A 26221-nucleotide genomic window follows, 5' to 3' on the forward strand; every position below is an offset into this window, starting at 1 on the left:
TGCGAAGATTCATTTTCAGATTAACTGAGGAAAACTGGCTAAGAGGCAAAGACATCTGGCACTGGGCTACTGTGTTGAATACTATAGCAGGGACCTAACTGCACAGTGGCCCAAGGCCCTCTCACCAGCAGCAGGGGCTCCGTGTCGGCCCTGCAAGGGCCTGAGCCACCCGTCTTTGCCCACTACAGTGTCTCACCCAAACATGCACTCGCTTTTCCTTGCAAACCCAGTGGTTTCAGCCCACAGAATATCAAGAAAAATGTTGCCCGAAGAGGCTCACGCAGCAAGGAGAAGCCACAAGTACCCACCCTCCCCTGGCTCTTCCAGGGGGAATGGGAGTTGGTGCAACAGGGAAGCCTAACCCTGAGCCTCTTCTGCCCTGTAACATGGACTCCAAGAGTCTCAGGCAACCCATGCAAGAGCCACGCCAGCCAGGGCTTCCCAGCGTTTCCCCACCTCCACTCACACTCTCTCTCCTGAACATCAACATGACCCATGGCACCTTGCACTGTGACTATTTGGTTAGTATCTCCCCCAGGAAGCCATGGGCCTGATAGGCCAGCAGCATTTGCTGAGTGCCCACTCTGAGCCAAGGATGTGCCAGGTGCACGAAATAAACAAAGTAAAAGAAAACATGGACTCTGCACTCAGCACATTCACACACAGCACAGAAGGGAGGAGCCTGTCACCTGTGAAGGAGCTCCCAGCTGTGCGATGCCGAGGTCTCCCGGGAGCCACATTCCTGACTTGTGGTCCAGACCATCATGGAGCTCCATGAGAGGAGAGACAAGTCCTACAGAGACCCGGATTCAGAGTCTGGCTCTGCAACTTTTGAGTCATGTCCTTTAGGATGAAGCGACATGACCTCTCAGCACAGCTGTCGCTAACACCTGCCAAGTCAAAGTGCAAATGGTACCACAGGCAGGGAGTTTCCTTCGCACAACGCCAGGCCAAACTGGGCAAGCCCTGCCCACAAGGTGCTCCTAGTCTCCAAACATTCCAGCATCACTCCTTAAAAAAAAAAAAAAAAAGATTTATTTATTTTTATTGCAAAGTCAGATATACAGAGAGGAGAGACAGAGAGGAAGATCTTCTGTCAGATGGTTCACTCTCCAAGTGACCACAACGGCCAGTGCTGCACCAATCCAAAGCCAGGAGCCAGGACCTTCTTCCAGATCTCCCACACGGGTGCAGGGTCCCAAGGCTTTGGGACATTCTCAAGTGCTTTCCCAGGCCACAAGCAGGGAGCTGGATGGGAAGTGGAGCTGCCGGGATTAGAACCGGCGCCCATATGGAATCCTGCTGCATTCAAGGCGAGGACTTTAGCCGCTAGGCCACCACGCTGGACCTTCCTCAGCATCACTCCTGCTTTCCTAAGAGGAAACTGATGTTGGAAAGCCAGGTTGGAAATCTACTCTGCAGACCTCCTCCTAATCAGACGCTACCCCGAGTAAGGGACCTTTGAACGCTCCAGCCACAGATCCAAAGTCCAGCCACACCCTTATCTCCAAAGGGCTTCTCCTTGGCCACCCTTGGCCCACTCTTGGAGAAGAGGCCCCTATGGCCTTGGAAGTGGACTTGGGCTGTTTGAGTAGGATAGTCCAGGAGGCCCAGAGCGCGGAGTAAAAGGCAGGTGCAGCTTCTGGGAGGGCACAAACTCTTGGTCCTCTCACTTGGTGAAGGGACATTAAAAGGAGGCAGCAGGAGTGGAGTCTTCAGAACCATGGGGAGCCAGGGTAAGATGCCTCTTGCTCAGATCTAATAGCAATGCTATCTCTCCGAACTAGCTTTCCCGTCAGAAACAAAGGGGGTATGTCGGAGAGCGTTGGGTCGCTTGGAATCGTCAATGCATGGAATTTCATGACATGCAGGAAATACTTAGCCAATGCCACTTATTAAAAGTACTGTAAATAGGAAGAAACCCCAGAAACAGTGAGGGAAAAGAGAAAAACATTTTTTTTTAAATTTGTTTGTTTTTATTGGAAAAGCAGATACACAGAGAGGAGAGACAGGAAGATTTTCCATCTGATGGTTCACACCCCAAGAGGCAGCAACAGCTGGAGCTGAACCAATCCGAAGCCAGGAACCAGGAGCCTCCTCCAGGTCTCCCACACAGGTGCAGGAACCCAAGGCTTTGGGCCGTCCTCGACTGCTTTCCCAGGTCACAAGCAGGGAGCTGGATGGGAAGCAGGGCTGCCAGGATTAGAACCATAGATCATATGGGATCCTGGCACATTCAAAGCAAGGACTTTTAAAAAAAAAAGATTTATTTTTATTATTATTATTATTATTTATTGGAAAGGCGGATATACAGAGAGGAGAGACACAGAGGAAGATCTTCCGTCCGATGATTCACTCCCCAAGTGAGCGCAACAGCCGATACCATGCCAATCCAAAGCCAGGAGCCTCTTCCGGGTCTCCCAGGCGGGAGCAGGGTCCCAAAGCCTTGGGCCGTCCTTGACTGTTTTCCCAGGCCACAGGCAGGGAGCTGGAAGGGAAGCGGGGCTGTCAGGATAGAACCGGCACCCATATGGGATCCCGGGCGTGCAAGGCGAGGACCTTAACCACTTGCGCCACCGGGCCCCAAGGCAAGGACTTTAACCACTCTGCTATTGTGCTGGGCCCAAAACAGGAAGAAGGTCCTGGCTCCTGGCTTTGGATTGGTGCAGCACTGGCTATTGCGGTCACTTCAGAGTGAATGATCGGACAGAAGATCTTCCTCTCTGTCTCTCCTCCTCTCTGTATATCTGACTTTGCAATAAAAATAAATAAAATATTTTAAAGTTATTATTTATTAATAAAAAGATTTACAAAGAGAAGGAGAGACAGAGAGAAAGATCTTCCATCCACTGGGTCACTCCCCAAGTGGCCTCTATGGCCAAAGCTGAGCTGATCCGAAGCCAGGAGCTTCCTCTGGATCTCCCACGCGGGTGCAGGGTCCCAAGGCTTTGGGCCGTCCTCCACTGCTTTCCCAGACCACAAGCAGGGAGCTGGATGGGAAGTGGAGCAGCCTGGGACACTCTAGCACCCAGTACTGGGGTCCCAGTACTTGAAGGTGGAGATTAGCCAATTGAGCCATCTCGCCAGCCCCAAGAAAACACATTCTACCATCCTTGTGGTTTTCAACTAGTCCAATTTAAAGGTGGGTTCAGGAAAGGAGCGTTCAGACTGAGCATGACAGGGCATGGCGTTCATTGTGCGAAGACTCTGTGGGATAGACCCAGTAGTCTGGCTCAGGGGTGGGCCTTGCAGGGGGTAGGTGGGATGCTATGAACTAAGCACCTGTTTCTGCAGATCGTTCTCAAGCCCTTTCATGTTGTATTTCATTTACGCTTCAACAAAAGCATGAGTCCGGGAGCCAGCATGGCTTCCCGCCCATATTCTGAAGCAGAAAACTGAGACTTAGAAAAACTGAAGCGAACGGCCGAGGTCACGCATCCCACCAGTCCCACCTCACATACCAACTGCCAAGTGTTCCCTGAGAGGCAGGAGCCTAACAGGTGGGGAAATGTACGGGAAGGTTCTGTGGATTCTCCAGAAGGGGACACCCAAAAGGGAAAGGGGCCTGGGTGTCACACGGAACGCAGCAGGGCTGTTAGTAACTGGGAGTTTACCCAGGACATCGAGGTGCACCCAGTTTATGCCAATAGCTGCCTCTTTTATGCAAGATCTTGTCCGTCCTGCCCCTTTTATACAAGCCGCCTTTCCAAGCTCACTGATCGCCAGACAACCAGGTCCCCCTTCTCAGGGGGAAAATCCATCTACCAGCCTGGTTCCAGAGATGTTTGGCTTCTGCTGGGGCTGCACGTCCACCTACGGCCACCAGAGGGAGGGCCGGCTCTACTGCCCAGGCATGAGAACTGCCCAGGCCCCCCAAAACCGGGCCAGGCATCTGTCAAAAACAGATTAGCAACGCCTTGGGGCACAGCCCTCCCTCCCACCCTGCTGGCTCCCTCCGAACAGTCAGCTGCCGAAACCCTCACGTTCAGAGCTGGTCACCAGCACTACCACCATTACAGTCCCCACCAAAACTAAAGATCACGCTGTCCTTTACTTCACTTCGCTAGCACCTCCAGTGATGGGGGGATGCTACCCAGCCTTAGGGGCCAATGGTAAATCCTCGCTGTACAAATGAATAAACTGGGGCATGAGGTGAGGGCATCAGTTGCTTTTGGGTCAGCTGAGTGCACCTTGGTATTCAAGGTCGAGAGAGAGAGAGAGAGAGAGAGAGAGAGAGAGAGAGAGGGAGAGAGAGAGAGAGAGAGAGGTGTGTGTGTCTGATTTCCTGTGCGGATGAAGGTGGGAGGAGGGAGGGCTGCAGGTGGGCTGCAAGGAGACGCAAGGGCTGGAGGGCAGCGTGCTCGCTGCTAGGAAGGTCAGGGCCTGGTCGCACCTCCTGCAAAGTGACAACAGCCAGCACCCACGCCACACTTCGTCCAGAAGTGTTCACTGAGCAACTAAAGGAGGCTGCTGGTCGCAGCAGACACGAGTGGAGCTCCCTGCCCTCAAAAAGCCAGCAGTCTAGTGTGGGGAAGTGGTGAGTCAGCGAATCTCCACAGGAAACTGGGACACCTGTATGGTGGGATAGGCTCGGAGGGCTTGTGGCTGCCTGGGGGAGTAACCACGAAGCTCTGGAGCCAAAAAGAAAAAATATCCTGGAAGGGACATCCCCTTCCCTGTAGCTCATGCTGGGGTGGGGGCTCCCCTCCCAGCTTCGGGTTCCCGCCTGTGTTGGGGCCCCCTCCCACCCCAAAGAACGGGGCCGGGGAATCGATGACGGCACACCTGAGTCAGCCCGCCGCCCACCCACCCCTCAGCGTCTGTCTCCGCATCTTGTGATATTTCACTCCCCGGGAGCCAGCCCCACTGCGCTCCGGAGGCAGCTCGGCAAACAAACCCAGCGACAGATTGTGCCGCGGCTCATTCCGGGGAAGGACGCCAAATCCCACCCTGCTACCCCCAACACTCCCTCCCTGCCGCCCCCTTCAGGTCCCCCCCTCCCCACAACCCCACCCCGGGCGCGGGCGCTCGCGCGGGGAGGCGTCCCAGGAATGCACGCCGCCTATTCCTGCCTCGTGGAGACGGGAGGTGGAGCGGGAGCCCCAGGGACGCCTCTTTGTGTCTCCACCCGAGAACCAGGGGGCTGGGAGTGGGCACTAAGGCGCCTGGGGAGGGACTGAATATGGCATCAGCAGGGGGCACCCGAGAGGCAGGCCTGGAGTCGGCCGAGGCAGTGGGAAAGGGAGGTGGAGACGCAGAGGAACAGAGACCTCGGACACGCGGGGACGCAGAGGAGAGAAGGGACAATGAGAGAAACGGACCTGGGTGGCAGTAAGGGATAGATGCTTAGAGCTGGGAGAAAAGGAGGGAGACGGGACCGTAAAACGTGAATAAGAGTCGGGGGAGATCTTGGGAGTAACCGAATGAGATTGAGGGAAGAATGAGAGATGAAGCGAGGAGCCCAGCATGAATGGGAGGAAGAGCCCAGCACTTAGAACCGACTGTATGCCGGGTGTATGCCGGACCACCGCGTGGATTGCCAAAGGAGGAGCCGGAGAGCGAGACGGTGACGCGAGGGGCTGCTCTGGCTTCGCTCGTGGAGCCACAGACGCCTAGGGCAGGGCGCGCCGGTGGGCGGCCGGGGTGCGCACAGGACTTGGCTCTGGCCGCTCCGGTTTGCCCCGGCAGTCCCAGCGCCGCCCGTCCGCTCCCGCTCGGTGGCCACAGCGGCTCCTCCGGGGGACTCGCGCCTCACCCACGCGGGGCTGCTTTCCGAGAGTCGGCTGCCGGGCACCCTAGGCACGGTGCAGACGTTGGGCATCGGAGCGCGCAGCCTTGGTCAGGACGCCCTGAGGACACGGGTGGTTTGCGACTGTCCGGGAGGAGCCTGGGAGGGGCTCCAGGGAGATCCAAATCCCCTTTATTCAAAGGGTCTCGTTTCTGTTTCGGGGACCCCAAATGTCCCTCACACACCAGGACAGACCCATCGCCTACACTACACAACATCAGCGTCGGCACCCAGACTTGCATTTGCTGCTAAATGCATCAAGGGTCATCACACGTCTCTAGCACCTTCGAGTATGCGCTCGCCGCCCAGCCCCACACCCGAGCGCACGCTGCCTCGCCCCGGTGCAGACGCGCACCCAGGCCGCCCCTCGGCAGCTCCCCACGGCGCGCCCTGACGCGCGCCCCGCTACCTGGACGCGGCTCGCAGGCTGCCTGCCAGCGCTCGCAGCCGCACCTGCACAGCCACCCGTGCTCGCGCGTGCACGCCCACGGGCGCTCCAGCTCGCACACACAAACTCTCACCAAGACTATTCTTACAGTCGCACGCTTTGGGATTTAGGGTCTGGGAACGGAAGGGGAAGTGGGATCTCCTCGCTCTCCCAGGAGCGGGAAAAGCTCGGGGACGACGCAGTCAGGATAATGGCAGGGAGGAGGCGAGGGGAAAGGGGTAGGTGCTAAATAAGGTTGAGGGGGAGAACCCAGAAGCCCGAGTCTTCCAAGCCAACTTGGGAGGCAAGTACCGGACCGGCCCACGGAGTCCCCTAACACTACCACACCCCCTCCAGAAGGGATTTCTCTAGAAGCGCGGCTCTGCCAAGCAATCCAACACAGTCAGTCCCCGCTTGGTTTCTCAGCACCCCCACCTCCACTGCCACCACCTCCCCCGGCGAGGGGAGGGAGCGGAGATGGAGGGGGCTGGAGAGTCGCTCCCGCCTCTAGTGGCCAGCGAAGGGTTAAGTAGAAAAGCCAGGAAGCGAAGGCGGAGCCAGCGAGTGCGGGAAGGAAGGGGGTGGCTGGGAAGCCTTCCTCGCCGTCCCACTCTCCCTCTCCCTCGGCGAGCCTCCTGAGCGCACGGGCCGGCGGAGTGACCCGCTCCCGGGCGGACCGAGCGCGCTGCTGGGGGCGGGGGACGCGGGCCCTGAGCGTCGCCGGCCGGTCCAGACCTCTGCATCCCGTCGCGCCCCGCCCCGTCCCGTCGGGGCCCATGGCTCCTCCCGAGGCTCGCAGCCCGGGGGGCGCAGGGTAGAGCCCCGCGGCCGGGCCACGCCGCCCGGGGACTCCCAGACCCTGCCGGAGCCCCCGCGGAGTCCCCGCCGTCTGTCCGGCGGGCTCTGGAAGCGAGTGGGAGCGCCCTCCCCACGCTGCCCCTCCCCGAGCGTCGAGACAAGATGCTGCCCGGGCTCGGGCGCCTGCTGCAAGGTAGGCGACCCCGGCCGCCGGGGCGGGGGGCGGGGAGCGTGCTGGGGAGGGGAGCAGGGCGCCCCCTCTTCTGGGGGGCTAGGGCGGGGTGCGTGGGGGTGGGGTAGTCTCGAGAAAAAGGGAACCGCTCCGCAGCCGGGCCGCGCCCCCGCCTCCGGCTCTGCCCTTTGGAGGAGGGCAGCGGGCTGCGAGCCTGCGGGGCTATGCGGAGAGCTCGTGACCGTGCGGGAAGCACGGGCCCAGCCGACCCGGCCCGGAGCGGGGGAGGGTGGCTCAGGTTCCCAGCGTCCCGGCTCCACCTGCTCCGGGGGACGCGGAGGACTCGGGCCGGCTGGGGAAGCGCCGACTCAGCAACTCCTACTGCCCGGTGCCTCAGCACTTTCCAGCCACCTGGGAGGACATGCCATGTGGGTGGGGGGCACCGAGGAAGATGCAGTGCCCTCCCTGGTTGGACAGATGGAGGCGCTACCGAGAGGAGGATGGAGTGAGAGGATGCTGCTGGTCCCGGGATGGAGTGAGGGGGGAGAGTGCGGAGACTGGAGATGGGGTAGGAAAGGAGCCAGAGAGAGGCAGCAAAGGGAAGTCACAGATGGAGAAAGTGGTTGAAGAAGGGGAGAGGCGATGCTGAAAGAAGAGGAGGAGGAGACTGGATGGGGACGACGAACTGGGAGGGGGGGACCCCGATGTAGAACGAGGGAAGAGGAAGGAGGAGAGGAGACCAGATCAAGGAGGCATGGGATGGGCACTGGCACCCAGGAGCCCGAGAGCGTGAAGCTGGAGTGGAATGGGAGAAGCCTGGATGGGGACGGAAACCGGAGTCTGGAACAGAGAGGGAGAGCACGGGACTCCAGGCGGGGTGCGGAAGAGAGAAGGGGAGGGGAGAGAGAACGGCTCCGGTGCCAGGAACGGGGGCTGGGGGCTGCTGGGAGGAGACAAAGAGGCGGCTGCTCCCCGCTTGCACGTGGGAAGCCCTCCGTTCCCAAAGCACCAGCATGTCACATCCCTTTTCTCTGGGAGTGGCTGGTGGGTCAGCCCAGTGGCGCTGAGCTCTTGGGTGGCTGCGAAGGAGCCAGGGTGAGGACCTCCAGTGAGGCGGGCTGCCATTTATATCTCAGGGCCGTCATCCTTGTCGTCGGATGCCGCCGCCACGGTGGCTGCTTATTTTGGGGTGTTACATTCTGGCGGAGTGAGAAGCTGTTTGCAGCAGCTCTAAACCTCCCAGGCCCCTGCGTCACCAGCATTGCGGGCGCCCACCTCAGCCCTTGCCCCCTCAGCATCTGCCCCCCACTCACCCACCCCAACCCTGGGGCCTCGGACCTGCCCTGAAGCCTGTTGTTGGGTGTGCGGTTTCTCATCTGGGACACTGTCCCAGAATCCACAGCTGGACCCCTGGGCTGTCTTGCCAGGGAGCACCCTTCTCTGGGAGCACGGTACACGTGCATGGGTGTAGCTGGCCCTGGCGCTTCCAGCACTGCAGGGATCTCTGGCCTAAAGGGTGGCCCAGAGGGTGAGAACTTTGTTTCTGGGGTTTGGCACGCCACGCTTGGACGGCCTGCAGTCCTTGCCCATGGTCCCTCGGTGAATGAACACTTTTGGCTTTGGACACCTTGGCCTTCCGGGATCGATATTGTGTTCTGGCCTCTGTCTGTTCCCTCCCCTTGGTCAGTTCTGGCCGTCTCTTCTTGACTCTCCAGTGCATGCCTCCCCATCCCCCCAAACAAGGACAACTTGCAGCTGGGAGAGGAAAGTTGCCGAGAACTCCTGGGTCTCTCGTTCGATCCTGCTTGGTGCAGCGGCCCCAGCGCCGAGGCTGCTTTGGGTGCAGTCTCTGTCCTCCCTCTGCCTTCCGCATCCTTGGGAAGGCTGTGAGGGAAGGCTGTGAGAGGCTCTCAGAAGAGGCCCTTGTGACTTGAGCCGGATGCCCCCTTCATTTCCAATCCAGGTTTTCATTGGCTGCGTGGCCAGGGGCAGCTCAGCCCCCATGTGTGTTCCATGGATGAAGTATGCAGACCCAGCCCTGGCGCACAGTAGGTGCTTCATGAATGACGGTTCCTGCACCTTAGCTTACACCTGCTGGCTTGGGAGGGTGGAGCGAGCAGGCAGTGGGCAGGCTGTGAGGAAGGGCTTCCTGTGCCTGGAAGGTAGTGGAGAACTCTGGAGCAGAACGCCAGCCTCTCTCCAACGTGCAGGGTGTTGCTTGTCCACTGAAGGCTTTGCACACCAGCTTGGGAGGCTCAAATTGGTGGGCTAGGAGTGGAGCTGTGGTCCATGATGGGGGAAGAGAGGAGGCTTGGCCCTGGCCGGGGCTGGGGGACAGGGCAGTGGTGATGAGGAGGTTGGCATGAGAAGCGGGGGCTGGGAAGGAGGCTTGGCAAGAGGAAAAGGGCACATACTGGGCAGGGAGTACGGAAAGAAGCAGGCTCTCACCTGCCCCACTGCCCTGTCCCCGGAGCATGTGCTACAGCCGGCCTAGGGGCTGAGCAACCTGGAGCCACCCCTGCGCGCGCACACACACACACATCTTCCCCTCCTCCTTGCCTCCATGAGAGCTGCGGCCTGAATTATGGATGAGGCTCCTTGGGTTACAGCTGCCTTGCACAGCGGCAGTGAGGGCCAGAAATGGCTCCAGTCACTGCTCATCCCAGCAGCTGTCATAAGGGGCTCCCTAGCTTGGGGAATACCATGGTGATGGCAGAGGAGGGCACGGGAGGGGTGTGGAGACGGAGCAGAGAAGTGTCTGACCATAAATGGGCCCCTGCCAACCTCTGCCCGGGCTGCAAGGGAGCCTGACCCCCGGAGGGCAGGTGGGTGCTCTGTGGGAGCACGTGAGCACGTGTGTCCCCTCGTCTTGGCCTCTCTTGGGACAGCAGTCAGCCATGGAGATTGATGGAGGAGCTTCGTAATCCCCTGGGGGCTGGCGGCCATCAGGGCTCCCACTCTGGCAGGCTGGTGGCTAAGGGGTGGGATTAAGGGGATTGCTAAAGGATTTGGCTTTTTTTGGTGTCAGGTCCTTGGGTAGGCAGGGTGCACGGGGTGGTTACCAGGAAGGGACATGCCTTGCTAGGGCATCCAGAGGCTCCTCTGGACCTTGCCTTGTCTCTCCTTTGGCTGTGTGACCTTAGGCACACTGCTTGCCCTCTCTGAGCCCAGCTGTCACCTCAGTTCTTCCGCCCCAAGCTGCATACTTCAGGGGTCCCTGACTGCTGGCCACACTCGACCCCTGCCTGCCTGGGAAGAGGGGCGAGAGACTCTTCCACCCCACGTGGTTCTGAAAAGCTCAGGAGGAGAAAGTAATCGTGAAACGCCACTCGGGGGAGGGGTGAGAAGGGCCGAGAAAGGCGGAGGTGGTGTGAACGAATGGAACAGCCGCCGCTGTGTCACTAAGTATTACATCACACCCAGCCTACACACGCACGGGGCCCGACATCCACACACACGCGGAGGAGACGGCCAGCACGCACTGCACAGCCGGGAGGGGCCGGGGACACTCACGGCGGGGGCTTGGCTTGCCCTGGGATGGTGCCCAAAAGCCAGGGGAAAAGGACATACACACACACACATGCACTCAGGCACGCATGTACAGGCAAGAGGTGCCTCCTTTAGTGTCTGTGCTCCCCCAGGGCGGAGGCACGCCAGAGCATCTGTGTTGCCGGCACCACACAGTGAGCGCCATGCGCACACACCTGGCTCGGCCACACTGCACGAAGCCGGCACCTGGCTCACACCGCTAACCCAAAATCACACCCACACACGCGCACAGCTACCTCAGGAGTGTGAGACATCACACACAAAAACCGTCACCTTGGTGTGCGCGAGTCACAGCCTCGCATTCAGGGTCTCAGAACCCCAGGGAGCCCTAAGGGCTCAGGGGGGCCCAGTTCCCAGAACTGGGTCTTCCTCCCCACAGCCTTCAGTGATGGCTTCAGTAAGATGCCTGAAGCAGAAAATGCTCAGCTACTGTGTGTGCCAAAGAGCCACTGCCAGATTGCAAGGTGTGTGAAGTCCCCTCTGCTGTCCCACCCGGACTCCCTGTCCCCCACAGCTGCCAGAAGAAAACCCTGGCAGAGGGCAGTGGCCAAACTGGTCCCAGCCCAAGACTTTGGCAGCCACTGTGAGGATGGGAAGGCAGGGGCAGGGATGGATGTTGGGCCCTGCAAGCCCCTACCAGATCATAAAACTGTAGGCACCTGCACTTGTACCCCTTGGTTTTCCTGTAGTAGCATATACATCTGGATCCCAAGATGTGGCACTTGACCTTCAAAAGTTACTCTGGAGAAAAAGACAGTTGGTGTAACTTTGATAACAGGCTGAGATTCCCAGGACCCCAATCACTCTGCTTCTGGCTGGAGGCGGCTAGGACGCTGCATCCTTCCCAGACCTCAGCTGATTCTGTTGCATCTAGCTGGTGGCCCCAGGCACCCACGCTCATCACACGTCCCTCTGGAGCAGCAATGTGGTCCTTCTACGGTACAGACTGCTGGAAAGCCACACGGGAGGGGATGGTGACCGGTGGGCTCGGGCCAGGCTGGGGCGCTGGGCTTCCATGCACCTTAGATTCCTTAAAGGTCCCAAGTTAGTTCAGCCTTGTTCAAGTGGAGCGATTTTTTTTTTTTTTTTTTTTTTGTCCTCAGAGGACATTTGGTAGTGTCTGGAGACATTTCAGTTGTCACAGCTGGGGGGGCAGGGTGCCGCTGGCATCTGTGGGTGGGAGAACTGAGGCACTGCCCCCGCAGGAAAACACTGTCCTGCCTGGCTGCCATTCCCAAGCGGGAGGAACATGGACAGCCCTCTGCCAGCAAGGACAAGCCTGCCACAGCAAAAACAGCCAGGAATGAAGAGACGTTCGGGGGAAACGACCACCGTCATTGTACCACAGTGCTTTCCACAGGGTCCTCTTGGCATTTTTTGCTTTTCATATTTAAAATATCAGGAGCCTCCAAAAGTGGACGGCGCTCAAGGGCTCTTATAACTCTGGGGGTCTCACCCAGGACCCTGAGAGCAGCAAGGCTCCGGGCCTATGGAGGGTGGGCACACGGGCTAGCTGGCAGGCAGGCAGAGCCCTGGCCGGCAGCCCTGCCCTTCACCTCGCTCTCCCCCCACAGGTCCCGCCTCGGCCTGCCTCCTGCTGATGCTCTTAGCCCTGCCCCCAGCGGCTCCCAGCTGCCCTATGCTGTGCACCTGCTACTTGTCCCCGCCCACCGTAAGCTGCCAGGCCAACAACTTCTCCTCCGTGCCGCTGTCCCTGCCGCCCAGCACCCAGCGACTCTTCCTGCAGAACAACCTCATCCGCACGCTGCGGCCGGGCACCTTCGGGCCCAACCTGCTCACCCTGTGGCTCTTCTCCAACAACCTGTCCACCATCTACCCCGGCACCTTCCGCCACCTGCAGGCCCTGGAGGAGCTGGACCTTGGTGACAACCGGCACCTGCGCTCCCTGGAGCCCGACACCTTCCAGGGCCTAGAGCGGCTGCAGTCGCTGCACCTGTACCGCTGCCAGCTTAGCAGCCTGCCAGGCAACATCTTCCGTGGCCTGGTCAGCCTACAGTACCTCTACCTCCAGGAGAACAGCCTGCTCCACCTCCAGGTGAGCCTGCCTCCCCTGCCCTCTTTGCGGAGACGGTCCTTCCTGCTTCCGCCATACTCTTCTTCGTCCCTGGCCTCTCCTGCCCATCCATCCGGGTCCCTCTCTCTCTCTCTATCTGTCCATTTCTGTCCTGCTCTGCCTCTTGCACTAATTTGCCTCCCCCATCTGTCTCTCTCTGCCTCTCTGTCTATCTCCCTTCACACGCCCACTCTGCACGCACCCCCACGTCTGTCTGGGTGTGGGCGTGCGTCTCTGCGGCTCGCTCTTTACGATCACTCCTTGCCCTCCACAGCATTTGCCCATAGGCGGGAGGGGAAGGTCTCAGCTTCTCCCCAGGCAGTCGCTGCCCAGTAGCTGCTCCTCCCACACACCCCCTCTGCCTCAAGTCCTCCCCCATCATAGCCAAGTACAGCAAGAGAGTGAGGCCATAGCACCTGCTGTCTCATAGAAAGTTACCACTCTCCAACTCAGGGGTCCCAGGACAAGGGGGAACCCTTGTCTCGCTAGGTTACCTTCTCACTAGCTGCTAGCTGACCTGTCACCTGTGGCCTGGGGGCCAGGGCTGGGGTAGGAAAAGAGCCAAGCCCTGCTGCAGCTGGAAAAGGGATGCCCTGGGAACCTGGGAACCGAAGGAATAAACCGGCATTGTTATTTATTGCCATTATTATTGACCTAATGGTTGTTTACTGTTGTTGTTATGCTGTCTGATAGTCAGATCCTCCCATTCCATTTCCCCTGGAAGCAACAGCGCACCCCTTCATAGCCCTGGGAGAGAACAATCTCCATAGCCACACCCACACAGCTGTATTCAAATTCTCTCCTCTCCACCTCACCCTGCAAGGTGCTTTTTGCCTCGCTAGTCCACCAGGGTGCTGGCTGGAAGAGTCCACTCGGACTGTGAGAGCAGCTGTAAGGATTTAACAAACCTGCACAGGGCACTCACTATGTACGAGGGACTAAGGGAACAGAAGTGAAGGAAGCCGACTAAACAAGTATTAGAGCCTGTAGGGGAAGATACCCTGGGAACATATGGTGGTCCTGATAACACCAACCCCTTCCCCAGGTCAGGAATTGCACCTCATGCTTTGCAGGTCAGCTCCACCATTTACAAAGGTCATGACTTTTTTTTTTTAACCTCCTTGGGCCTCAGTTTTCCCATCTGCAAAACGGGGGTAATAAGTCCATCCATCTCCTCGGGATTTTATAGGCAATAAATGCATGAATAATTTGTAAAGCACTCGGAATAGTGCTTGGCATACGGTAAGTGCTATATAAATGCTTGTTAAAATACTGCTTTAAAAAAAGAAACGAGCCTTATTTAACATTGGTCTCAGGAAAGTGGCCCAACTTGAACCCAATCCTGGAGATCTGGGTCAACTTCAAGGGGTTATGCTGAGGCCATGGGTGGGCCCAAAAGGCACCCTCTCCACCCCCCCTCCCCGGCCAAATGCATTCAAACACATCCAGTCTCCCCTCCAGCACCCTGCTCCTTGTTAACCTTGGAGAAACTCAAGGTAGAGGTCCCAAGACCTTGTAGAGATAGAAGGGCCTCTCCCCTGATGTTATCCGTTGGCACCCAGCCTCGCAAAGGCCTGGGGCCTGGTGGGAGGGCAAGTCAGGGGCCAGGGCCATGGGACAGCAGACACTTCCTGAAGCCACATAGCCAGGACTTGATCTGCGGGGGCTGACTGCCTTCCAGGGGACCACCCTGAAGGACACGTGATTGGGCTCATTCGAAAGCAGATGCTTCGGAGTCTGTCTGACTTGGGTTCAAATCCCAGTTCCTCTTTGCACGGGATCGCTTCTGGTCCCTCAGTGTCTGCCTTCCTGTCTGTAAGTTGCCTTCAGGATGGTCTCCAAGTTTTCAATCTCCAAGTTTTATAAGGATTAAAAGTTAAGGTATTTATAAAGTTATGCCCTCCAGATAGGTTTAATACCTTTTAGCCAACATGCTTGGGGACAGAAGTGTTCCAGATGTTTTTTGCACATATATAAGCAAAGATCTTGAGTCAGGAACTCCCAAGTCTAAACAGAAAATGAACTTCATTTGCAACTTGGACACAGAGCCTCAAGGTAATTTTTTGCACTGGGTTTAATCTGTTATCGCGTGACACCAAGTGTGCAGTTTTGCACTGTGGCATCACTAGACTTCCAGGTTTTAGGGCATTACAGTTTTCAGACTTTCCAATTAGGCAATGATCAACCTGTCTCGCCATGACTGCTGCTACATCTGGGGTCCCTCCTCCTCTCGGGGATACCCATCGTTGATCTGTAGTCAGGGGACCTGTCATGGAGCCCCTCCTCTGCCGCCTTCTCACTTCGTTTAACTCTAGGCAACTCGCTTCCCCTCTCTGAGGCTCAGTCTCTTCACCTGTCAGTGGGGAAAAATAAAAATGTTACCTTTCACAGAGCATGGCACTGGCGAGAAGCCGAGAAGCCGAGTTAGTGTACATAAAGCAGAGGTCAGGGCTCAAAACATCACGGCATTATGACGGATCCCTCCATCAGCTCTCAGAGCAAGGACAGCCATCAGGGCCGGGGTCAGCCAGGCCCTGAAGGGAAGGGACTTCAGCCAGACACGGGGCCTTCTGAGATGTGGGGTGTGTCTGGCATGAAGGACACCAGGCATCTTGAGCAGGAAGCATCTTCACACCCTGCCCTTTTTAAGGAGGTGGAGAGAGTTTGCCTCTGGCTGTGAACTGCCTTGCAGAACTAGGACTGGGAGATGCCAGAGGGCAGGTGCAGGAGCATGGGGGTTGTGCTGAGTCCACTGCAAGCAGGTGTGACCAGGGTGGAGCCAGGCATACTCTGGGCGAGGAAGCACTGCGGTTCAGGATGTGGAGGCTAGGCACGGCAGTGGCTGAGTGGTGTGCTGGGCACTATGCCATCCTGGGCACCTACTGCGTGCCAGGTGGTGCTGTGGCTACCCGGGATGCACAGGTGAACCACAGCTGTGTCCTGCTCTCCTGCTGCACTGTGGCCTGGCTGTAGTGCCCCCTGTTTTCCCCTGCAGTCACTGCAGTGCCTTGCACAGGCTTTGCGAGTAGTCTGGGTGCTCAGGTGGCACTCCCAGCCCTGCCTCCTGTTTGCTGAGTGCTTCAGTGGACCCATGTGCATGTGGGCCTGAACTTTTGGGTGTTGTGGGTTCAAGCAGACATTTTTCCGAAAGGGCTCTGGTTCACAGTAGACATCCATTGACTAGTAACCACCAGCCAATGGGAAGTATGAGGACTGCGTCTGAGGTCCCACAGAGCTAAGGCACCAGCTCAGGAAGGACACAGCCTAGCACTGACCTGGCTCCATCCGGGCATGGCCATGCAGAGAGGCCTGGCTGGCGTGCACATGCACGTCACACTGCATATTAGCTGTTGGACCCTGGAGGAGTCACTTCCCCTGTCAGCGCCCCTCATCTCGGGGAAGGAGCTATTAATAGCATCCACCCCACGGGCTGTGATGATTAAGTTACTCCACAGGCCCAGGGTGGCACGGGGCTGGGCACGCGGGGAGAGCTCAGCACGTCATTGACGCTGTTGACACGGGTGGTGAGAGAATGCCCACCAGGAGCTGGTGAGGGGGTGGGGATGCAGGGCGGCACCTTGCAGGCCGGCGGTACTGCTTTGCTGATGAATGAGAGACCTTCCGAGACTCGTGTATCAGATGAGGGCGGAGTCTTAAAAGACCAACCATTCCAGTCCCTGGTCTCACCGAGGCCCAGAGAGGTCTCTGGTGCTGTTCAAGGTCACACAGCACAGCAGCTAATGTGACTGTTGCTGAACTGGGAGGCTGCCTAGGGCGGGTTAAGAATAGGAATGCTGCCTAGGGAAGGTGGAGGAGGGGCCAGGGATACCAGGTTAAGATTCCAAATGGATGCTGAGAGCTGTGAACCAGCCGGGGCAGGGAGAGGGCAGGTGGGGTGGGGGAGGAAATGCGGTTTTTGAAATGGAAGAGCTCTTAGCCCAGAGGGAGGGGGCGAGAGGGGAGGAGGGGGAGGGCCAGGGCTGTGAAAGTCAAGAGCTTATTAATGCACAGAGAATGGCTTTAACGGTGGCGAGAGCAGGGGCCGGATTTGAGAACTGCAGCCTAGAATGTGGCGAGGGGACTTGGCAACAGCTTGCATGGGATGGGGGAGGGGAGAAATGGATCCCCGAGAGTGAGGGGAGTGGAGGGGAGGAAGGAAAAAAAGGAGGGAGAGGGAGGAGGGTAGACGCCAGGAACTGTGCTGCCCAAAAAGTGGGGCTGTGGGTCAGAGGTGACTGACTTCCCCCAGGTCTGCCCATCCTGACTTCTTGGGACCCCCAAAGTGCCAATTCCCCGGGTCTTTCCGACCTCCTCTCCCATTGGGACCCTACCTCTCTGGTGTGTCCCACTCCGGAGGACCTTCTATGAACCAGAGCATCGGAGTGGAAGGGATCCAGAAGCCACTCCCTAGGTGGGGTGCCCAGGCTGAGGTCAAGTGCAGGGAGCCAGCTTGGAGCCCCACGGGGTGGGGGACCGCGTCGGGGAAGCTGAGAAGGTGGAGGGGACGGATCTCAATGTGGCCCAGAGGAGGGCTCTTGGCAAGCTCAGCTCCCGCAGCGCGGAGGGCGGAAGCCAGATGGGAGGGGGCGAGCCGAAGCGGGAGCACCGGAAGGTGGAGGCTGAGGGTGTGGGCTGGGAGTCACCACCCTGCCCCCACCTGAGGCCTAGGCCAGGCCCTCCCTGGGCAGTGCGGAGGGAGAGCCACAGGCAGGGGCTGGGTCACCTCACGCCCTCTACAGCACCGTATTGCATAGCTCCCCTTCGGCCTGGCCTACCGAGGGGCTTTTTCAGTGCAGTCAGGAAATGGGCAAGATGCCCTGTGGGTTTCCTCACGGGATCAAACTTCTTGGGGGCCCATCACGTCCCCCACAGGTCCTCGTGGGCTGGCTTTGTCTTTAGTTCTCAGACACGGGGTAGAGACATGAGTCTTCGAGCTACAGATGCGGAATCCGATGACTGACGGGGTTGCGGACTGCCCACCGCATGCAAACCTTGCCCTGAGCCTGCTCACAGTGGGCACCTCGTTTCATCTGCATATTGAGGATGCCAACGCATAGACCAGGGTGGTACGCTGGGTTTCAGGAGAGATCCAGAAAATGTGGCTCCTGGGTCTGCATGCTTAGCCAGACGTGTGGCCCCCTTGTCAAAGTGTGGTCCTCGGGCAACCACAGCTGCCCAGTGTGGGCCAAGCGGATGCTGCTCATTCGGCCGCGTGCCACATCTGCTCCATCCGCAACGCAGGGGCAGCGCGCTGGCACCTGCAAGGGTTTCTCACACACCCTAAAACAAGTGAGTTAGAATAGCAAGGAGGACTCAAGTCCTCTTCCTCTGCCCCAGAGAGGAGACCCTACCCTGCCTCAGGCCTCTCTCTTCTTCTGCTCCCGCCCCACCCCCCAGGATGACCTGTTCGCCGACCTGGCCAACTTGAGCCACCTCTTCCTGCACGGGAACCGCCTGCGGCTGCTCACGGAGCACGTGTTCCGCGGCCTGGGCAACCTGGACCGGCTGCTGCTGCACGGGAACCGGCTGCAGGGCGTGCACCGCGCGGCCTTCCGCGGCCTCAGCCGCCTCACCATCCTCTACCTGTTCAACAACAGCCTGGCCTCGCTGCCGGGCGAGGCGCTCGCCGACCTGCCGGCGCTCGAGTTCCTGCGGCTCAACGCCAACCCCTGGGCGTGCGACTGCCGCGCGCGGCCGCTCTGGGCCTGGTTCCAGCGCGCGCGCGTCTCCAGCTCCGACGTGACCTGCGCCACTCCCCCGGAGCGCCAGGGCCGCGACCTGCGCGCGCTGCGCGAGGCCGACTTCCAGACGTGCCCGCCAGCCACCCCCACGCGGCCGGGCAGCCGCGCGCGGGGCAACAGCTCCTCCAACCACCTGTACGGCGTGGCCGAGGCCGGGGCTCCGCCCGCCGACCCCTCCACCCTCTACCGAGACCTGCCCGCCGAAGACTCGCGGGGTTCCCAGGGCGGGGACGCACCCACCGAGGACGACTACTGGGGAGGCTACGGGGGCGAGGACCGGCGGGGCGAGCAGACGTGCCCCGGCGCCGCCTGCCAGGTGCCCCCGGACTCCCGCGGCCGGGCGCTGGCGGCCGCGCTGCCCGCCCCTCTGCTCGGCCTCGTGCTCCTGGCGCCCCATCACCTCTGACTGCGGTGCTGAGACTACCCGAGGCTACCTACCGGCCGATCCCACCACCACTTCCCCACCCCCCCAACCCCGGCCTAGCTGCCATTCTTTTGCCTCCGGGACCTGGCCGCCTCTCCCTGCCTCTTGGGCTGTTCCCAGAGGACTTAAACGGTGGCTCACCGTGTGGACCCCAACTCAAGCCATTAACTTCTTCCCCGGCCCCCAGGTTGGGGTGGGACCTCCCCGGGGAAGCCGCTGTCCCCAGGGTTGCTGTGCACAGCAGCTAGCTGACTCCTGCGGAGAGGAGCTTTTGTCTGCAGTGTATCTCCCACCAGCAGAGCCCGGGGTCCTTCTCCCAGGGGAGGAATGCGTCCATGGTCGACCCTGGGGGGGGGCCCTGCTTCTCCTGGCCCCCGCCCCCTCCTGACACTGGAGGCACACTTTTCTCCTAAGTCTACCCTGGACACTTTTTAGGGCGCCTAGAGAGAGCTTTCCTCCGTGGGGCCCCTGCGTGGTGAAAATTAAAAAAAAAAAAAAAGTTGTTTGGGAAAAAGAACTTTATTAAAAAATTCTATTATTTTATCTCCTGTCAGATTTGTTGGCTCAGCAGCTCCAGAGCGGGGTATGAGGACTTAGAACTGTACATTTCAAGGCCAGGAGGGTTAGAGGAGGGGGCAGCATGCCATCAAACAGCTCCTTGCCCCTGGAGCTGGTGGCTGGCTCTCCCAGACTCTGGCTGAGAGCAGGAGGCCCTGAGGACCAGACCTGGTGCAGTGGAGAGGCCAAGAGGAAACTGTCTGGCCAACCAGAATGGCCTGGGGTGGAGGGACAAGTCTGGTGCCAGAGCCTGGCGTGCAGCTCCCATCTTCCGCCAGGTCCCAACCAGCCCACATAGGGCTCTGAGCAAATGTGACATGGTCTTCCCCAGGCCCCAGCACATGCCCAGTGAGCAGAGCCTGTGGCTGGATTTGCGCTCACCCCTGCCAGGTGGGCAGCATATTTCTGGGCGGTGTGCAGCATCCAGTCTATCACAGAAGCTGCTCCTCAGTCAGGCTGGAAGGGGCTCCGGGTTGCCTGGGTGCTGTAACTAGATTCCTCATTCATCCTGGTGTGTCTGGGAGAGCCTACAGTAAGAGGGAGCCTTGTCAGACAGCAGTTGGACAAGGGTGGCTTGACCCAAGAGTTAAAATCCCAGCCCGGAGGGGGCCAGAACAGTGGTTCAACAGGCTAATCCTCCACCTGCAGGCACTGGCATCCCACCTGGTGCCAGTCAGTGTCTTGACTGCTCCATTTCCCATCCAGATCCCTGCATATGACTTGGGAAAACAACAGAGGATGGCTTAAGTCCTTGGACCACTGCATCCACGTGGGAGAACTTGAAGAAGCTCCTGGCTCCAGATCAGCTCCGCCCTGGCCATTGTGGCCATTTGGAGAGCGAACTAGCAGAGGGGAGAGCTCTCTGTCCCCTCTGTAAATCTGCCTTTCCGGTCAAGCCATAATAATACAAATTTCTTTTTTCTATAAGATGTATTTATTTTTACTGCAAAGTCAGATATAGAGAGAGGAGGAGAGACAGAGAGGAAGATCGTCCATCTGATGATTCACTCCCCATATGAGCCCAACGGCTGGTGCCCATATGGGATCCCGGCGCGTTCAAGGACTTTAGCCACTAGGCCACCATGCCGGGCCCATAATACATATTTCTAAAGACCTAGCATGGGAGGGAGGTGAGAGTAAAAAGATGGAGACCCCAGATGCTTGGACTTGAAGGGAGTTGATTCTTCATTCCTTAGAAGGCCTGAAGCAGGTGCACTTTGGCTGTGTCCAAGGACAATGAGAGCAGCTGGTCAGGAACCCAGGAAGCTCTGTGCCAGGTCTTCCAGGGGCCTGTGCCATGCTGGCTCCAGGAGGCTAATGAGTAGAACTGGGGGTGTGTTGGTGGGTGGGTGATATGAGCCAGGCAGGAGTACCCGGGGAGCAGGGCCTGCCTGCTGGGCCCTGGGCAGGGGGAAGGGAGATGCTGGTAAATGAGAGGCAAGCTGTCCAGGTCACAGAATTATCATTGTGAAATATTCATGGGCCTTCGGTCCAGATGCTATTTCCGAACAGTGCGTGCAGGAGGAGGGTGTGAGCCTCAGGAAGAAGAAGCCTCCAGCACCGCCACCGCAGGCCGCCAGCCCCTCCACCACCAGCAGCAGTCCAGACAGACCCTCGGACACCCATCTCGTGCACACCCACGCGCTCACACTCACACACACACCAAGCAGAACGCCTCTGTGGCACGTGCAGGCGCGCCAGCCACCCACAGTCCCAGATGTACCCCCAAATACGAGTGTGCATGCACGCCAGCCTCATCAGGCCCCAGGAGCAGACCACCCCCGGGGATCCCATCCTCCCCTCCGTCCTGCCCCAACACACCCTCTTCAAACAACCCCAACTGCCAGCCGGCACCCAAAGGTGCACACGGGGAGACCAAGGTCAGGGAGCAGAAGGGACGTCTCTGAGATGGAACTCAGGCACCTTCCCCAAGCCGGGGAAGCACCCCCCACCCCTTCCCGCTGCCTTCCTGTGGGCCAGGCACCCAGCCCAGTTGTATAGCTAACGCCTCTCCTAGAGCTGCTCGGTTACCCAGGCCCCCTCCTGGCCCCCGGCCATCCCTCCTTCCCCATTCCCTACACCACCTCCCTGCTCCAGCTACTCATTACCTCATGCCTAGAATATGAAAGAAAACAGCAATAACCTCCTCACTGCTTCCCCTAGACTCCCCTCCCTCCCTCCCACCCAGCCCGGGGAGATGAGATCCATCGGAACAATTCCCGCATTATGTCATCTTATCACTGTAGAATCTGCCATGGCCCCCTGCTGCTTCCAGGTGACAGGGAGTACTGCTCACCCAGCCCAGCACCAAAGACCCTTGAATGTCCAGAAAAGCCTCTTCTGTCATGGCTGCAACGATGTGTCATCCCATAGCAACATGCCTGAGATCCACCAGATTCTCCTGCATCTAGGAAACCTGGCCTCCACCTCCCCTCCCCAGGACCCAGACTCCAGGGCTCATCGCCCAGGCCAGGGGTGCACCTGCACCTCTCCCATCAGGCAAGGAAATCTTTGCCCTTCAAAGCCATGGAGGAGCCAGCGAAGAGTTCCCTCTGCTGGCTACCGTGGGAAGCACAGCCAGGCTGCTGCCTGCTCTAAACTGAGGGCGAGCATCGAAGAGCCTGGAGAGGGACAGGAGAAGGACGCCAGATGACAAGGTTTGTAAGCCCTTAAGCTGCTAAGGCTCTTACACCCAGAGCCTGGGGGCCATTGGCTCCCAACGTTAGATTCCTAATCCGTGAGACAGAACGTCTCTCCTGCAACACACACACACACACACACACACCCCTCCCAGACCCTGTGGACTGGAAATTTGCCCATCTGAATCAGAGAGGCCAGGAGGCCAGGGATGGTCCAGGTGGCAGGCCCAAGGTCCAGCCTGGGTCAGGTTTCTGCATGAATTTTTAATGCTGACGGCCAGCTCTGTCAGATGTCCCGAAACCCGAGCTCCTCCTCTCATTTCCGCACAGGATGCCCTTCCCAATCCCAGTGGGACGGGGAGGCCAAACCTGGACCTGCTGTCCAGTCACCTTTGGAAAATTATGGAAGGGGTGTGTGTGGAGGAAGAGGTAGAAAGGTCAATTGCTTAATGATTTTCCTACTTTGCAGCTGGGTGACCTTGGGCTGGTTACTTGGCCTCTCTGAACATGCGTTTTGGGGGAGTTGGAGTTTTCATTGGGACAGTGGTGCCTGCCTTAACTAGGCCGTTGTGGACAGGACAGAAGCCCATGAAAGGTGACCTACATGACTGCCATGGTCATCTCCCCTCAGGCCTACCTCCCCCCACCCCTTGTTCCAACCCCACAGATGTTTCTAGATCTTTTTTTGTGCAAACAAGGTTGGTTTGCCACCCTCCCCGACCTTGGGCCGTTCTCAAGGTCCTTTAGCCTTGCCAGGTACCTGAGGAGGGAGCTGGGTGCAATAAGAGAGGGGGACAGAGTGATGCTGACTCAGGACTGGGGGATGGAGCGGGGACAAGTACTCAGGGAGACAGAGACCCGGTGCAGACACGTTCTTTGTCACCTTCTCTTTCTTCCTCCCACTGCTGGCTGTCCAGAAGCAGAGGTTTACCCTGGGCCAGGGGGTAGGAGCATTCAGGAAGGAGGGAGGCATGGGCGGGGGGCGGGGGCATGGCAGGAGCTGGGCCAGTCTTTCCAACACACCAATCCCTGGCACAAGGCTTCTACAAATAAGGACCCAGTGCATCTGACTCAAGTGGAAGTCCTGGGCCCCCTCCCCCAGCTGCTGAATCCGACGGCAAAAGGGAGCCCTGGCCTCTGCATTTTTAACAAGTGGAGGTGGGTTACGAAGCACACTCAAGTTCCAGAAACATCTCCTGGAGGAAGGTGGAGTGGCCCAAGAAAGCCAGAGGGATGAGGCTGTGGAGTGACACACCTGTTCGATGTCAGAGGGAAAGGGAAGACCACCAAGTGAGGCGTTTGGGGAGGGGGCGGCGACAGCAGAGACTGTGGAGCAGGAAGAGAAAGCCACGTACAGGCTGTGTCCACCCTCTCCTCCTGGCCCAGGACCTGGAGGCTCTGGAAGAGCCGCACACCCACCTAGGTTTTGGGGCGGAGGGTCTCCGGCTACCAACAGCGCTGGCCGAAGTACAGCCCCAAGCCACCCCGTCTGGCGCCGCCTGACCTGCCCTGCCACCCCCGGGTCTCCAGTGTTACCCTCGACTGTCTGAGACCCCCGGCACCATTAACCCCTGCTGTGGGCAGCCGGGGGTCCCGGGCGGAGAGGCTGAGCCCGCCGCCCACACACCAGGACCCTCCGGGAAAGGGGCCGGCGCCTGCCCCCACCCCTCTTTCCGGGAAGAGCTGGGGAGGGGGGCTTCTCCTGGGAGACCCGGGGCGTCGAGATTCCTCGCTCCCCGTTCTCCGGCCCCCGCACCCCTCCTCCTGCCGCCGCGCACCCTCTCCCCTCCCCGGCCATCTGTTCCACTCGGCAGCGCGGCGACAAACACGGCTCCAGCTCGCTTCCGCCCCTGCCCAGCCCCCTCCCCAAACTCTCCGGGGAGAGGGAAGGAGGCGCAGCCGCCCCCCGCCCCGTAGGGAGAACGCGGGGTCCCCCTCCACCTCCCACTGGTAGAGGTGTCCCGCACCCCCTTGCGGGGCGAGCAGCGGGGACGCCCTCCTTGCGTCTCGGGGGTCGCGGGGCTGGGAGTAACGCTTGCCAGGGGGGTGGTGCAAGTCGGGGTCCTGATCGGCGTGGGGAGGTCTCCAAAGAGGGGCCAGAGGAAGGGGCGAGCCCCGGGCTGGGTAGGGGCAGGGGGCTCCTCGCCGGCTCGCCGCCCGCGCCCACCCGGGCCCAAGCCGCAGCCACGCAGCACCGCCTGCCGGGCACGCCGAGCATCGGTGCACAAGGCAGGGTGCCGGGCGGAGAGCCCCGCAGGCCCGCCGGGAGACTGCCCAAGCTGGTGGGTGCTGTCCAGTTCTCTTTTTTTTTTTTTTAAGCAGTATTAGAAGCCAGAAATTGTGGGCTCAGAGTCCTCCAGTCCTCTTTGCAAATATTTCCTATTGAAAAATGGGTGGATGGAGCTGGTAGATGAGCTGTTCTGGGCCAGGGCAGAGGGAGGGACTGGACAAGGCCTTTGAGTTCACCCAGTCTGAGACTGCGGCTGTGTGTCCCCACCCCCACCCCCGCCCCTTTGCTCTGGAAAGACCTGTGCTTTGGTCCCTGCAGTCGGAAGGTCGGAAGGTCGGGGGCGAGGATCTGGCTCTGCCCTGGCACCTGCTTCCTCTATGTGTCCTTGAAGGCAGGATGACAACACGGGACAATGGTTGATCATTGGGACCCCCATTTGGATGAAACGACATGCTTGTTGGGACAGATGATTTCTTAACAAAAGTTAGTTGCTGAGGCCTGTTCAATGGCATAGCAAGCTAATCCTCCTCCTGCAGTGTCAGCATCCAATATAGCCACCAGTTCATGTCCTGGCTGCTCCGCTGCCAATCCAGCTCCCTGCTTATGGTGTGAAAAAGTAGCAGAGGGTGTCCCAGGTCCTTGGTCCCCTGCACCCCTGAGGGAGACCTGGAAAGTGCTCTGGCTCCGGATTGGCTCAGCTCTGGCTGTTGTGGCCACTTGAGGAGTGAACCAGCGTGTGGGTGATCTCTGCTCTCCTTCTCTCTGTATATCTGCCTTGAAGTAAAAATAAAACAAATCTTAAAAAACAAAACAAAAAAACTTGAGTTGTGGCTGATGCCTGTCCAGTTACACACAGGGAGCATGACAGCCAGCTCATCTGAGCCGACAGGGGACGTGGACTGCCTGGTCAGGGGATGCAAAGGGGTCAGGGGACAATTCTGGCCAAGCTTTGCAGCATGGGCTTGGGTCTGTGGATGCGCTAAGGTGGACTTGGTCAACCAGTGGACTTTGGAAAGGTTTTCTCAGCTGTGGAGCAACCAAACCCATTTCAGAATTATCAAAACCACTCTTCCCCCACAATAAGTCCTCTAGAGTGTCATAGAAGGACCGTTCCCCAACCCCAGGTGCTGATGTAGTTTGGCAGCAAGGAGTGGCCCTTCCCCCCACTCCCCTGCAGACACAGGATGGAAAAAAAAAAAGCCCTGAAACATGTGTCCTACCCACCTTTCTCCATGCCTGACCTCCCCATCCACATGAGCATGCATCCCCCTCAACTATGCAAAAATATTAAAAAGAAATTACACACAACTTAAAAAATGAAAAGAACTGAATTGCTAGTCCAGCCTGAGGTGCCCTCCTCTCTCCTGCTTGTGTCCTGAGAGCACAGGCAGGTGCTTGTCCTCCCCTGATGCAGGCTTGGACAGCCCCACTGAGGCTCATATTCCGCCAGAAGTTTTCAGATAAAATACAATAGGACAAAAAGCTGTTACTTTCTCTCAGCAGACCCTGAGGCTCTTCTGGTGGGAAATTTGGAGTATTCCCTCTTAAGCATCCTGCCACATCCATCTGCAGAGAGAGGCCAGCTTCCCAAATGTAACCTAGATCCTGGCAACTAGAGGGCAGGAGGCACTAAGGGCAGTGTACAAGCAAAAACAGGAAGGTGAGCCAGACAGCCAGAAGCCGACTGGCTGGCACTCCGTGTGTCCTACTTTATGCCCAGCTGAGCCTAGAGTGAGGAAAGGGGGGTGGGAAGACAACCTCTCCTCTGGCCCCACCTCTCCAAGGCCCAAGGATACACCAGCCAGTCTCTCACTTCCCTTT

At 58.8% G+C, this 26221-nt stretch overlaps 1 protein-coding gene across 1 annotated transcript; it reads left to right on the forward strand.

Moving 5' to 3' along the window:
• The first annotated feature begins 6831 nt into the window (after window positions 1-6831).
• RTN4RL2 (reticulon 4 receptor like 2) lies at window positions 6832-18969 on the forward strand. Its single transcript, XM_041004222.1, has 3 exons — window positions 6832-7206; window positions 12309-12790; window positions 18206-18969. The coding sequence occupies exons 1-3, from the start codon at window positions 7176-7178 to the stop codon at window positions 18953-18955; spliced, it is 1263 nt and encodes a 420-aa protein (XP_040860156.1). The 5' UTR covers window positions 6832-7175; the 3' UTR covers window positions 18956-18969.
• Window positions 18970-26221: the final 7252 nt, after the last annotated feature.

The sequence above is a fragment of the Ochotona curzoniae genome, unplaced genomic scaffold (assembly GCF_017591425.1).
Source record: "Ochotona curzoniae isolate NIBS_2020 unplaced genomic scaffold, NIBS_Ocur_1.0 scaffold_3171, whole genome shotgun sequence".
NCBI lineage: Eukaryota > Metazoa > Chordata > Mammalia > Lagomorpha > Ochotonidae > Ochotona > Ochotona curzoniae.

What these genes read in the sequence shown, in the direction of transcription:
- RTN4RL2 (XM_041004222.1), top strand. Translation starts at nt 7,176, where the DNA reads ATGCTGCCCGGGCTCGGGCGCCTGCTGCAAG. An exon ending in GCTCGGGCGCCTGCTGCAAG is followed by an intron (nt 7,207 to 12,308) that starts GTAGGCGACCCC and finishes CTCCCCCCACAG; the next exon opens with GTCCCGCCTCGGCCTGCCTC. An exon ending in ACAGCCTGCTCCACCTCCAG is followed by an intron (nt 12,791 to 18,205) that starts GTGAGCCTGCCT and finishes CCCACCCCCCAG; the next exon opens with GATGACCTGTTCGCCGACCT.